Source organism: Teleopsis dalmanni, chromosome X (genome assembly GCF_002237135.1).
Source record: "Teleopsis dalmanni isolate 2A chromosome X, ASM223713v2, whole genome shotgun sequence".
Lineage (NCBI taxonomy): Eukaryota > Metazoa > Arthropoda > Insecta > Diptera > Diopsidae > Teleopsis > Teleopsis dalmanni.
Window position 1 is genome coordinate 37,702,410 of NC_051848.1, and position 15,423 is coordinate 37,717,832.

General features: G+C 28.8%; 3 protein-coding genes across 4 annotated transcripts; 1 reads left to right on the forward strand and 2 right to left on the reverse strand.

The window, feature by feature from the left end:
• Nucleotides 1–422: 422 nt before the first annotated feature.
• LOC119662045 (facilitated trehalose transporter Tret1) lies at nucleotides 423–7,094 on the forward strand. 2 transcript variants are annotated; one of them, XM_038071587.1, is made up of 7 exons: nucleotides 423–514; nucleotides 570–683; nucleotides 773–1,002; nucleotides 2,278–2,408; nucleotides 5,931–6,274; nucleotides 6,335–6,735; nucleotides 6,792–7,094. In XM_038071587.1, the coding sequence occupies exons 2-7, from the start codon at nucleotides 590–592 to the stop codon at nucleotides 6,990–6,992; spliced, it is 1,401 nt and encodes a 466-aa protein (XP_037927515.1). In that variant the 5' UTR covers nucleotides 423–514; nucleotides 570–589; the 3' UTR covers nucleotides 6,993–7,094. The 2 variants fall into 2 exon arrangements, with proteins under 2 accessions (XP_037927515.1, XP_037927514.1); XM_038071586.1 differs by having other exon boundaries at nucleotides 426–683.
• An 86-nt stretch (nucleotides 7,095–7,180) lies between these two features.
• Nucleotides 7,181–8,014, reverse strand: LOC119662388 (four-domain proteases inhibitor-like). Its single transcript, XM_038071993.1, has 3 exons — nucleotides 7,633–8,014; nucleotides 7,398–7,574; nucleotides 7,181–7,295 (listed from the first exon to the last, which is right to left on the reverse strand). Exons 1-3 carry the CDS (start codon nucleotides 7,832–7,834, stop codon nucleotides 7,255–7,257), a joined length of 420 nt encoding a protein of 139 aa, XP_037927921.1. The 5' UTR covers nucleotides 7,835–8,014; the 3' UTR covers nucleotides 7,181–7,254.
• A 3,458-nt stretch (nucleotides 8,015–11,472) lies between these two features.
• On the reverse strand, nucleotides 11,473–14,227 carry LOC119689611. The gene is made up of 2 exons (XM_038104476.1): nucleotides 14,124–14,227; nucleotides 11,473–12,181 (listed from the first exon to the last, which is right to left on the reverse strand). Exon 2 carries the CDS (start codon nucleotides 12,159–12,161, stop codon nucleotides 11,490–11,492), a length of 672 nt encoding a protein of 223 aa, XP_037960404.1. The 5' UTR covers nucleotides 12,162–12,181; nucleotides 14,124–14,227; the 3' UTR covers nucleotides 11,473–11,489.
• Nucleotides 14,228–15,423: the final 1,196 nt, after the last annotated feature.

Genomic DNA, 15,423 nt, shown 5'->3' on the forward strand with positions numbered 1-15,423 from the left:
CACACTAAATTAAAAGAAAAATTCTAGAAAATATTTATGTAAAAATGTTAAGTTAAATGAAACAAAATGATTTGAAAAAAAACAACGTACTCGTAACTTATATATCCATAAATGTAAATATGTAAATATATATATATATGTATATAGCATGAAATTTGATTTATATAGAATTGCAAGTTGTGTTATCGTGAAAATGTTTGGTGTGAACAAAAATTTCGAAACAATATCGGAATTAAAACAAAAAAAATTAATTTTGTATAGAAATTACAAATTATATTAAACTGAGAATGCAAGCCGAGCTCTTTTTGTTGCTCTTTTATATAAAATTATTTAACAAATAATTTATATTTCTGTTATATTTTCATTTCATTTTCAGTTTTTGTTTTATATATAATTTTTTAAATTTTGCATTAAATCATTACTGCAATAATTTTCTTCGCTTTAGTTTCCCGCATGCCGCCAGAGGCATGAGAAGTTATTTAGCCACTAAAATTAATTTAAACATTTTGATGAAGTAATTATAGTAAATGAAGTGAAAAAATATAAATATTTAATTTTACATACAATAGTTAATTTAACAGACATTATAATGGTTCAAAAATTCAACTTATGGACAGCTATCGGCAACAGCAACACAATTTTAAACAGAAAATTCCAAATTCAACTCCTTGTAACAATAGCAGGTGACTCTATTGAAACTGCCAATAAGAAAAATCATATATATATCACAGGGTCCTTGATTATTTCTAATGGAACTTTATCATTTTTATAGTGAACATTATAACTTTCTCGCATGGCGTGGGTGTAGGTTGGCTTTCGCCGACACTGGTAAAGCTGCAGTCCAATGATTCGCCACTGGATTTTGATATCAACATTGAAGAAGCATCATGGATGGGTTCACTTATTGGACCAGGCGGCCTATTGGGCAATTTAATATTTGGTGCAATAATAGATAAAGTTGGACGCAAAATTTGTATTTATATGATTGCAGTACCACACATAGTAAGTATGTTGTAAAAAAATATCAATTTTGTGGATTCGATTTTCATGGACCATTTAATAGACGTATATCAAGCTTAACTATCGTCTAAGACATTGTATATTTAGTTCATGGTGTTTCATTAAATAAATAAAATCTCATAAATAAAATTATGAGAATTAATATTTAAAATGGTGATCATATAGTAGATACACTTCGTAACGAATTTTCTTTATAGTTGAGACTAATTTTTTAATTACTGGAAATGCTAACTTACAAAATTATCACCTCGGGCAGTGAAGTAGTGAAAATTTACAAGCAATTGTCGAAAGAGCAATGCATTCATAAAAAGCCACAATATATTGTGATATTTGTTTTGGAGTTGTGATGGACCCATATTTCATCGAAAATGATTGAACTATGACACAAACCATTGATTCTCATTGCTATAAACACATGATTATCTATAGATAGACTACATCTAGACTACAAAACATACACCATTTTGGTACTGTTTTACGAGAAATCCGCGGATATAAACTTTCATGATTTTCTTAATATGAATTGGACCCTCATCCCATTTTTCATAACTGGAATTATTTTGTAGAGTTTTACAAAAGAACGTGTTAATGCGGATAATCCTCAAATTCTCGATATAAACTGATATCTAAGCTATTGCCAGCTATGTACTGCTGAGTCGACAAATAATCTAAAATTATGTACAAAGATAAAGTGTTAAGTTCTGTGAAAAATATTTGAATATTTAATAATTTACTAAAACAAAATTTCATGGACATCTCAAGTATTAATTTGTCTTACCTTTCGCTACTGGCGCAACACTTTAGCTTATCGTTAGGTCAAAAAAACTGATACATCCGTTTAACTACGTTAGGGTGCCTCTCTTCAATACAATGATATTGGCGTTGTTGACACGTTATTGTGTGTATATGAAGAATAAAATGACGTCACTGCGGATAAGACCTTTTGTCAAAGGTCTTATTCTCTAAAGTTCTCTGAAGTTCCTACCCTCATCTGAAATTAAAATGCGCTCAATAGCATAAATGTTGACATTCATTGCAAAATCGGATTGTGTTTTCTTCATGTAGTATCGATAAGTAATACAAACGATCAATCATGGTCGTTCTGTTCCGCTTCCTGAGAGCCTGTATCCCATTTATATTCGTCCCTTCTATTTTCTACCTTCCATTTACTTTTGAGATATATATTTTCATAAATTTTTTTTTTAATTAAACTAAATAGTTTTAAAATTAATTATTTTTTTTTTATGCAAATTGCAGTTTCTTTGGATTTTTATTTACTTTGCTAAGAGTGTGGAATATCTTTACGTGGCACGTTTTCTGGGTGGATTTACAGGTGGCTCAGCTTATGTCGTCCTACCAATATTTATAAGTGAAATTGCTGACCCCAGGTAAACAATAATGAAAGTCAATTAAAATATCTATATATTGATACAGAGTATGAGTGAGATTAAAAGAATTCACCAAAAGTAAAAGAATTTATTTTAGATTCTATGGACAATAGATCCATATAAGCTATACATCTGAGAAAATTTATTAACTGGTATGTATTTCAAAATAATAGGTCAATTATTCGACTAGCTATTAAGAAGTGTCATTTTAACTAAAGAAGTTAGTTACTGTCTTTTCGAAGTCTAAATAGTCATATTCGATATCTAAAATTTTTCGGCTTTGAATTATACATTATAAAATCACTAAATTTTAATTTAATCTAATTGGTAAAATTTTGACAGTACTTCATAAACTCAGTTAAACAGATCTTTGTATGTATATATATAAAGAAATTAATATATTTAGTTTTGTTAGAGCATGTATCTCAAGTACAGTCTATCTGGCAACTATGTTACGTTAATCCAATGCAACAGTGCTTAGTGTGATAATAAGTATTTAAGTACTTCATTTATAAATCAACACTAAATGCCTATAACTAATGTAGAAATTCTAAATAATTCATGCAATACAAAATATGTATAAAAACGCGGTGGAGGGCGTTTTTTTGGAGAAAGCGTCTATTAGACAGACTTGTATCGAAATTTGGAAAGATTTTTACTTCAGATGGAATAATTTCAAATCTATTAGTTCAAACCCATAAAATATAAACAACACGTGAAAAGTTTATAGCAACATACAAGTCAAGCCTCTATATAGATGAATTCTTTTACAATACTTAGGGTTGCATCCTGTTAAAAGCAGTTTCAATAACATTCTAACAATATAATTACATTTTATTATATATTATTAATTTATACCACATTTCTTCACTCTCGAAAAAATCAAAATGCAAAGATGGAAATTTAACTTGTTCAGGTTAGCTTGGAAGATCTTCGGTACTATTGTCTCTTCTTATAATTATAATATATAGTTGGCCTCACGTTTCTCTTTAGTACAAGTTTTTAACCGAGCTGGTTATTTAAGTGATGACGTTATTTAATAGCTCCGATAAATCCATATTACGTACTTCACTCATAACTTCCTTTTCCCCGGTGAATTATGCCATGAATTTTTATATTCAATTGCCTTCAAATTTTCGCTACTCAAAATATATATTAATAGCACAGAAATATATATACTCGTATATCAAAGATGTGCCTACAAAACTAATGCAAAAAAATCTCCAACCATATGAAGAAATACGTGAAAATATGTGACTTTTGTGTGATTATCGTAGATGCAGTTTACTAATCATATAATATGTGTCATTTAGTAATATAATTCATCATTTATGTATAGTTGTGCACAATATTTTTTATTCATAATATTTATATATAACACATGGTATATACGTATTATATTATATACTCGTGTTTTGTACGTAAGCATGCATGACAAAATTGAAATGTTATTTTAAATAATAATGGAACAGCTGCAGTACTAATTAAAAATATTTAAGAGATATAGAAAGAAAGCAAAACTTTCTACTAATTTTTAAATAATATGTGTTTGTACTATATATCATATCAAATCGTAAACATATTTATGTAAAAAAATCCACAAATGACGTCCGTTTGTTGCAATAATCTGGTTAAAGTCAGGAATTATCAACATAATTAATTAATTATCACTAATTATTATTTATTAAAATAATATATATCGATAAACTACTTCTTAATAATTTAAATTGATTATTATATTTAATATATACTTATATATATATAAGTACATATTTACCCAGCACCCGGTTTAAACCATTCTACCTGTATCTACCTGGATATTTACGTTCCAACCACAGCCAGCATGATACTCCCATTAAATGGGTCAACCTCAATTGATCAGATCAACCTAAGCTGTTAGCTCTGACTCCGTAGTACTAGATTTATACCTCTGAACGAGTGCAACACACTTCCATTTCTATTCCAAATAATATCGAATGGTACGTACTCGATTTAAGTCACCTCTTACGACAGGCATGCCTTACAGACAGAAGAAAATGAAACATTATTTAATTTTGTGGAATTAAAATCAACCAACTTCTGAGGTTCCCATAGTTCGTATCAAATCGTTCTGGCCACACACAAACAACAGACAATCAGTTGGTCATCAGGACATGGCAATAAAACATTATTCTCCATTAACTATAATACAATAATTTCAATGCTATTTCAATGCCTTTTTGCGAAAGTTCAGAAATAGATCTTTGTTCCTGGATCACTCTTTGAGGTTTCTTTGAGGTTTGCAATAATTTCAGACAGTTTTGAGGTCATTCAAAATTTGTATAATTTATAGTACGGAATCTTTTCATTGTAGAAGATCACATTTATTTTTCATCATTTACAGTCATTTTATATATTGTTTAGGAGCTTGTCTTTTATTCAAGTAATACATAACATGATACTTATGAGTTTTAATAATATGAGTTTCTGATCACATAACATATTACTTAAAGGTGGTAAACTCCAGTGAAAAAAAAATAAGTACCCATTAATAAACGTATTAATTATTTATTAATGGAGGCAATAACTAGAAAATTTCTTACAAATTTTAAAAACCAATGTGAACTTCACTAACAATATATATGTATATGATATTAAATCTACATGGTTTATAATATTTATTATAATTTCAAATATTTTACCATACTTCTCCAGCTTCAAAAACAATTTAATTCAAGCAGTTTTTTAACCATATATTCAGTTTAGTTGCTTTTCTCGACCATCTTAGGCCTTTTTTCGGCTAGAATCATTATATCTTTATTGTAAGATTTTTTGGGATCAGTCCATTTTTGGGATCAGTTTTATACCAACAAGACTTCTTGCATGAATCGGAACAAAAGTTATTCTGGGGGCGTACTTAAACATTTACCAACTGATCCGTTAATTTTGGCCGAGTCGCTACAGATATATATGTGGTCTCTTATTGCTCTGATGAATTAAACTATCCAGCTTCTCTTTTTCAATTCGTTGCTTTAGCTAAATTGACTACTGCCAGTGGATGTCACTGTATTACTTCAATGATATATAAGTTAATAATAAAATTTGATGTGTTAAAAATTGTGTGTTCTTAGCACGATAGCGAAAGTAAAAGTAATCGAGCACATTTTTGTGAATTTGAGAGCTACCAAATCCAAACGGAACTTTTCCAGAAAAACAAGTTGATGTCCCGTTTGGCAACAATCATGCGTTCCAATAATATCGCATGATTCTGCCCTTAATGAAGCGCAGGGGCCAGATGCAAGAGGCTGCGGGTCTTAATTTATATGCTTCAATACAATTCTGTCTACGCCCCTGATTTGTGTTTGTATCGATCATATTTTAACTGCTCGAACATCGTTGTGATCGGACATTTTGACTCATTTGTTATTGATATGAAAATTTGGTTTTTCTTAAGCATATAGCAATTTACAGAAATAAACAATAAAAGAATGTAATAATAATATAATTAAAAATGTCACTTTAAAAATTATTTTTTACTTCTAGCATTCGAGGTACATTAGCTTCTATGTTAATGTTATCGCTTAATTTCGGTGTATTACTTGGATTTATCTTATCAACCCATCTAGCATATCATCTAATTCCGTTCATAGTAATTTTTTTACCATTGGTTTATCTAGTGACAGCAATATTTTTTCCTGAAACTCCACAGCATTTACTAAGAAAATCTAATTATATAGCGGCAGAGAAATCGTTTAATTTCTATAAACATTATGGTAAGAGGGATGAGACCAATGTAGAATGCCAAAAGCAGTTAAATGAATTCAATGATTTGAAAACCATAGTGATTAACAAAAAATCAGATACAAAATTAACTTTTAAGGATTTCAGTAAGTACTTCATAATAATATAAATTTCCCTCATTTTATTCCTTAACTTCCTATACTTAGTTACAAAATCTGCTCTAAAATCTTTTTGCACCGCGGCGGTCTTATTGATTGCAACTCAAGGAAGTGGTTCCTTTGCATTTATAAATTATATGACACACATTTTCGCTGCATCTGGTACAAATTTGTCCCCGAATACATCAACTATAATTATGGGTGTAGTGCAAATATTTGGTGTTTATGCGGCAATACTCTTTGTGGATCGTTGCGGTCGTAAGGTACTTCTGCTGATATCAACAGGCGGCATGTCTATTGGCTTAACTATATTTGGACTATTCACATATTTTAAACCGATAGATAATGATTGGATACCAGTTGCAGTAATGGGTTTCGTTATATTTATAGCGAATATTGGAGTTGTGACAATGACTTTTGTCATGTTAGTAGAGTTAATGCCTCTTAAGGTAATAGCTTAAGAAATTCTAATTTACTATAATATAATTTTAAAAACTTTTTACAGATACGTTCGATTGCTACTTCCTTTTGCATGGCTGTACTTAGTGTGTTAGTATTTATTGCACTCAAAGCATTTCCGGTTTTAATGAATATTTGGGGCATTTCCATTGTTATGTGGTCCTGTGCTGCAGTCAGTTTTGTTTGTCTTATCTATTTAAGTATACTCTTGCCTGAAACCAAAGGTAAACCCATGGATGCTGAGTAAACACATATTAAATTTAAGTGATATATAATTAATTTTATTTAATTTATTTAATTGTTAAAGTGTTCTTGTGATATTTTATCAAAGATTTCAAATAAAAATATATTCGTGTAATGGGAATACCAAAAAATTTTGGTAAAAGTAGTAAACTGTTTAAAATATATTATAATATATCTTATAATAGATTACTATTTATATATATAATAAAATACATATGTTTATCTGTATAAATAAACAGTAAATAAGGTGTGTAAAGAATCCTCTATTACTCGAAGCCACAATCATTAGCCCTTGTCTCATGCCATTCTGTAAAACAAAATTATGCATTATTCTAATAATTAATTAACAATTAATAATTAATTAATAATTATTAATTTCTACTAAAATACTTCATATCACTTCACTTACTTCCATTTGATAAACAATTCTCCATTTCGAAAACGCAACTGTTACCGAAAATTTGATTTATCCTACCATCAGTGGCACATATCGGTTCATATATGAAAAGACAGGCACGTAAACATTTCTGAGTTATGAAAGGCTCAACATCAGGCAGACAAAAAGACATTTGCGTCGGGCTCCAAACTGAAATTTTATTTTACATATTATAAAAATTGGATTAAGTACATTAAACCACTTATACCTGTACCCGACTGGCAGACTTCATAATTCATCAGGCATTCGTTGTGAAAATATTTATAGCTCTGTTCAGTTCCATTCATGGCACATATTGGATCAAAAATCTTAGGACATGCACTTTGACATGGTTGCTCTGTTACTGTTGCTCCATTAGTGTATGTCAGCAATACGAAGACTCCAACCACGACTTTTATTATTAAACCCATATCGTTTAATGTTTCTCTTCAGGTACTATAAATATGACTGCATTGCATTTCTTTCCGCATATAATTTATACCTTCCAATTATCTCTTGATTTTTATCTTAAGTCGAAAACTTTTTTACTTCCGTTTTTTCATTTACAACTCTCTCTTTAGCTTCTATTAAAAAATTTCTTTATGTTTATAATCTTTTATTTGCGTAGATCTCATCTGATAAGTGGTTTCGATATTTTAGAGATATCGAAAAATCGATAGGTATTGTATATATTATAGCGTCGTATGTTTTTCGTTGCTCATATTTTACGTTGTTTAAACTAATTTAATAAATATCATTACTTTAATTATAAGATTACGCAATTGTTGATAAATCAATATTTACCAACTTTTAAATATTTAACCATCTCTTGACCTTAACTTTAATATATTTCTTATAGCCTCTCAAAACATAAATAAAGATAAATATGAAATAGAGATAAATATACCATATAAATCTTCTTTAACTGATAGGTTTTTTTTTTATTTTGAAAGGCATAAAATTAATATGAACATATAAAATATAGAGGTTTTTCGAACAGTAGTGAAATACAACAGCAAAAATTTTTATTTTTTATATTATTTTAATTAATTGAGTTTTTGGCTGACCATACAGCTGTTTCGAGTATTGCCAAATACCAATCATCAGTGGTCTTGGAAATAATTCTTGTATTTAATTATTCGTAAATAATTATTTTTGAGACTGCAAATACCAGGAATCGAACTCGGGTCCTGCCAAATGTGAAGCTCAGAATCAGCGCACCTTAACCAACTGATACAAAGCCGTACACAAGCGCAAGTTATAGCTTCTAATTTAGTAGACAGATAATTCTAATCCTATTACTTGTAGCCCCACATTTATATGCACAGCGAACACTGATGGATAATAATATGTAATTTTCTAGTAATTCTATCGATTGCTTTTTAGCTGCTTCATCTGTAAAGTACTTCTGATTAAAAGTTTAAGCTATTTGTAATTATCCACTAAGTTTTAAACTTCAGATTTATTGCATTATTATTTTTTTTTTGTTTGTAATATTGTACTATTTTGGATTAATTGTATCTTAATCTTATATTAAATTCATTGTTTTGTTGCCATATTAAAAAAGAACAGTGGAGCATTCCCCGCCTTTATGGGTTCTCCGGATAATTCTAAATAAACTTTCCTCATTATCTCTAGAACGTGTATAACACATGTTTTTGGCATGGATTGCTTTTATCAATTTGATCTTAATATTTCTACGCGATTAACCGACCACGAATTAATCACAAATTTTTACAAGCAGTTTTCTTCAGGAATCAGCCTCTCGTTTGATAGATATGTCAACAATCAAAATTGTTGAGCCAGAAGCTTGACAGGTGAAAGTCTACTAGCAACTGTATCTATTGTATCTACAGAAATTCACCACATGGTGTAATATTGGGACAGGAAGTGTAATAGAACTATACTTTGCGGAAAATGGCAAAGTTCTAGCAGAAATCGAAAAAAATATAATAGCTATAACCGCATGACTATCAATTTTAATTATTTCCATAGCTATGTAAAATAAGCTGTGGATGTTTAGAATATTTGGTTAGATTATGACTGTGCCACAAACCACACAACATGACCTATTTTTCATGTTGTATAAAAAATGAAAATTCTTGGGATACATTTGGAAAAAATTTTTTTTTTGGAATTTAACGGTTAATATTAATACTTAAATATAAACTATCGTGATTATTTAAACCATTGCCAAAAAGTTAATCAATTATCTTTAAAACGCAATATATTTCAAATTTCTATCATTTATATAGCCTGAGATGTGGCCATTTGAAAATGTGTCTACGCTGCCAATTCTCAAAATCCCATGGGTCCATATCTTCTAGAAAAAAAATTACAAAATATTTTCCCGAGACACAGGTTTTCTTATATTATGAAAGATGTTCATGATGAGGTCTAAAAAGGTTCCGATTTGTAAAGAATGACCCATAACGTCAAAATGAGACAAAATAAACTGATTTGACTGATTATCAAGAGTACATAATTCCTTTATGATTTCTTACAACCATTATAAATGAATGTAAATAATAATCAAAATAAGTCTGGAACAAGCCTTAAAGAAAATGATGTTAATGTTCGGTTATTGTATCAGGATAGTTTTAAAAATATATATTTATATGATCAAAGACATGTGACTAAAGGGGTTTAGAGTGAGCGAAAGTCCGGCACACTGAATCTAAGAACTTTGTGTATGTATACACAAGTTAATATATTCATTATAAATGCATCATGACATGACTGTAAGGTAAATAAAATTATAGTCGATTTAGTATTGGCTTTGAGCCTGTATATGACACCTATGTTTTCTCTCTCAATAATAATAACTATATAATAATAACTATAATAATAATGTAATAATATTTACGTCAACACAACTAAAAAATTCTACTTAATTCTACCTTATGCATGTTCAATTAAATGGGAACTCGTTTAATAAACATATATTAAATTAGTCAATCACACATTAGAACGTGTAGTCTTTATATAGTAAAATAACTAGATTTCGCAAAAGGTGCTGTAATGGAACACTTTCGATTAACTGAGTTTTGACATTAAAATCAAGCAATTTGATATACTTAAAAGAATGAATAATGAACCATTTAGTATAAAGTTTTGTCTTGTATTTAAAAAATTATAATTCTAATTATTTATGTTAAGAATAAATTTAATTTTTATAATTATACTTATAATTAGCCATAATTAATGTATTATTTAATTAAATATCATTTAATTTCTTAGACTATAAGTAACACGATACGAACTTATATTCTGTCAAAATTGGAATCAGGAAGCATTTCTATCGTTTATGCAGAATATATGCCTTTCAAAATATATTTCATCTTAAAACTAATTTCTTTTGAATTAAAAATCTTTTATATATTGACTTTTTTTATTAAATACAATAAAGCGACCTTTATGCCTTTTTCTGGACTTATTTCTATTGTATATAAATTCAAATCGCGCATGAGTAGCTGAAGTGGATTCCATAGTATCTTAAACAAATAGCAAGTCATATTTTCTACCGTTTCAAGGAACCCATATAAGTTTGGCATTGATATACCTAGCTCTTTAAAGGATGTCCTGCCTTCTCGAATAATGACAGATATGGCTGTAATGCCCATCAGGGATTTAATGGCAGCTTAACTGTCGACGGAGATTGCGAAAGGGCATTAGTTTAGGTTTGTTAGATACATTAGATATCTTAACTTTACCAAGAGTTCATAACATATTAAAGCAAACATCGTTGACCCCATAAAATATACATATTCTTGAAACTAACTTCTTTACTTTTTATTAGATATTTTTATGGAGTTATGGCAGTTGTACAAATCTGCTACTATAAACTCATATCTGAGTAAGATTAACAGAGGCAAAACTTGCTCTGAAGCTTTACATTTAATTTTTTAATTAAAAACGACTATATATTAACATATTTACAAATATTTTATTTACAAAAATGATCACAACCATACAGAACGTATTGATTTATTAATTTATAATTAATTAATTTAATTTATTAATTTATAATATTAAATTTCAAAATTTATTTTATTTAAAAATTAAAAAATACAACGTTAATAGTACTTATGGAAATGACAAAAAAGGGATGTTCTCTTTGAAGACTTTCATATTTGCAGTATTAGCGGCAGTTGTTCTTACCCCACCAAAATCCCTATCATCGTCAAACACAGCAAGAAATGCTTTGTGTACTTCACATGCGAAGATTTTTTTCTGTCTATCATTAAATTCAGCTACATATTGCTTAAACGGTTGGAAAAATGTTTCTTCAATAGAAGTATCTGTAGCTTGGACAGAAGCATTCACTAGGCTAGGTGCAGAGTTCTTACTATTTGTAGTAACGTTTTCCTGCATTTCGCTATTTATGCCATCTTCATTTTCAGAACTTCTAATCTTCTCTTCTTCTGATGATGCTAATTTTATGTTTCTTGGTCGATCTCTTTCGATTAGTTTACTTTTTACTCCTTCTGATGGGACTATTTTTATTTTCCTTGGTCGACCTCTTTTACGTTTAATATGATCTGTTACAAGTTGGACAGAAGCATTCACTAGGCTAGGCGCAGAATTCTTACTATTTGTAGTATAATTTTTCTGCATTTCGCCAACTGGGCCATCTTCACTTTTAGAACTTCTAATCTTCTCTTCTTCTGATGGTACTAATTTTATGTTTCTTGGTCGACCTCTTTTTCGTTTAATAGGTTCTGCTTTCAAAATTAAGTTGTCCTTATTCACATCCATGTCAACTGTATGTATTATATCTAACAAGAAAAACCATTAATTCAGTAATAAACATTAAATAAAATATATTTAATTTTAATCCTTAAAGTAAATTACGACAAGAGAAGCTATTATCATAATAAAAAAAGCTTTGAAAAGCAGTGAACGGTAAAATGCAATTTGAATTTATACATCTTTAAATGTTTGCCATCTCGGAAAAATGAATTGGTGAAAGAAGACCTATGCCTAGAATAACTGTTATGGTGCGATGCAATGTCTCTGGAACAGAGAAATTGAAACTGCTCATTATTTTGCTTTAAAGAACTGACAACACTTCCAGTAAACTATAAAAGTAATAAAAAAGCTTGGATAAAAATGACAACTTCATTACAGCACTTTCAAGGAAGAATTTTGAAGAAAATTTTAAATTTCATTACTGGATCCAGTAAAAGCTGAAATAATTATAAACTGTTTCAAAACACCAGTTTTTGTAAAAGGTATTCTACCGAGCTGCAGTCTCCTAATGATGAAATCAATATACCTTAAGCCAAGTTTGCGAAGGATGATGTTTTCACAGGAGATTACGTATGTCTAAAAGAACTATGGTCGAAATGCACCATTGATATAATCGGTGTATCTTTGGATGATTTTACAAATGTCAACAAAGATACAATCACCATACTACATACCCATATTACAAATGAAAATATCTTGCAAATCGTTCGTAAAAATTATTACGGAGTCGAAGATAAATAAAACTTAAAAATTCAATAGAATAATTTTATAATTAAAAGGTAGATTCAAATTAAGGAGACCGAGATCATGAACAAAATTATGATATTGGTTAATTCCCATTGTGTATAGGCACGCGTAATGCGCTACAAATAGTAAGTATATATGCGGGATCACGTAGCGATGTCTCCGAAAAAATTGTTGAGTCTATGAATTTATTTAATAAGTGTGGTTTGACAAGGAAAAAGTTGACTTTTCAAGTTAAATAAAGTAATAACAATTTAAATTATAAATAATAATAAATTATATAATAATTAATAAAAATAATTTTTCTAAACACAAACCAATATATAATATAATAAATGTTTTTAATGTTATGTATGTTTATATGAATAAACATAAATTAAAAATATTTTCAAAAAAAAAATGCTTAATATTATATATAATCTCCATATATACACATAATACATATATAATTTACAGTAAAATGTAAAAAGGTCAAGCAAAAAAAATTTGTTTAACCTCTCTATAACAAAATTTTTACAGGCACCAACGACTTCGTAATGGAGAGATTTGACTCTATTTTATTTGTGACTATAATTCGAGACATTTCGGCTCGCTGTGATCTATTGTACATAAGAAGTACATTAAATGTTTGTGGTGTTACAAATTCGAATTTACAATAAGCAAAACCGTTTACTATAAAGCTAAATTCTTTCAAATTGATTGATAATAAAAACATATTGGTGTTTTTTACAAAATATAACTGTTGTTTTACAAAAAAATGGTCCAATCGCAAAATTTTATTTTCTGCAAAGTTAACTTTTCTGGCATCACCGAAATTATTTTTGCGCGCATCTACGAATAAGAAGCCGAGAGGCAGAGAAGGAAAATTGCGCCTTTTTGGGGAAATTCTTGTTTTTTTCTTGTGCCCTTGCGTTCTGTTTGTTTCAATAAAATTTAAACAAATGGAATTTTTATGGAATTTTTACAGATTTAAAATAAAGTTGCAGAAAATCACTAATTGCACCTTTAAACTCTGTGAAAACACATTAAAAAATCACAAATAAAATATTTTCATATGAAATTTAATTGCCCATTTATTTTGCGATGCATTTAGGATTCAGCAAAACGTTCTGTTTTCCCAGCAGATATTTCAATTCAAATTATTATTAAAAACTAACTAATTATATATCCAATACACACATCAATTTTTCATAATTACAAGATAAGATATATTAACACAAATACCTGCAACCGAAAAAATCACTGATAACAAATTGCACTGAATCCTTGCCCGACTGTATCAATCACAAGTGTATATGTACATCAAACAAATAACAAAACACCGCAAATCGTACCTGCGCAATACACAATAATGACAATATACCTATTGTGCCCTGTGCCCAACAGAGGGAAGTGCAGTTTAATGACGTCACAAATGACAGAACCTGATTGCCAAATACTTTTGAATAGATATTGCAAATTTTATAAATTATTTCACACAATTTTATGGGCCCATACCATATTAGAGAGAAATTGAAAATCAGATCTAATTTTTATAACAGTTTTCGCACAGTAACATTTAGCGGATTGAAATTTTATTCATTCTTTGACTCCTTTGAAAAGACACTGAAACCAATAAACCCATAATATTTTTCTGCTGTGATTTTTGATATATTCTCATATACACTTCAATATTGTTCAATGTTGAATAATGTTAAATATTATAATAATGAAAACTTAAAATATAAGACATAATTAATGATTAAAATATGAATAAATGGTGCTTATTAAGATACTTCATAATGTCGTTGCTACTATAATGCACAACAATGTCTCTACCACCAAACATTGTAGTAACATTTACTCTAACAACAACTACGGTTGCACCACTGCTAGTGCTTTACGACCATATTATAGGCGAACCTCATAGATATACAAATGTATGTACATATGTATTTGTATGAGACCGATATTATATTCCATAAAATATCAAAATTAAAATAATTCAGAAGAACTTGTACACAAAACTATTCTTACTATATATATAATTATAACTTTTTTAAAAAATATGAAGATGTATTTGTATATGCATATATACATCTAACATCATATATACATCTATTTTTTCAAGAATATTCAAACAGTGAGTATAATTTTTCTGAAGACATTTATATATAGCTCTTTATTAATTCAAAGTAATAATATTTTAAATTTTCTTCTATGGTTTACTTTGTTTACATTTTCTACGCAAGAATGCAATCAGCTGTTTGCAATATTTTATACATACATATGTAAGTACTTACGAATGTACTTAGCGATGGGGCAGGCTAAATTTAGTTTATTTTTAAATTAACTTTATTTAATTTATTAATCGAATTCTCTAATTTATTATTAATCGAGCTTCTTGTATTTTTTTCTATGCGTATGCAGTCATCACGCATGTCATTATATATAGCAATTCAATTTTCAAATAGAATTAATAAAATGAAGAAAATATTCTCATATATATATGTACATAATTGCACAGTGTAATCTGTTTCAAATA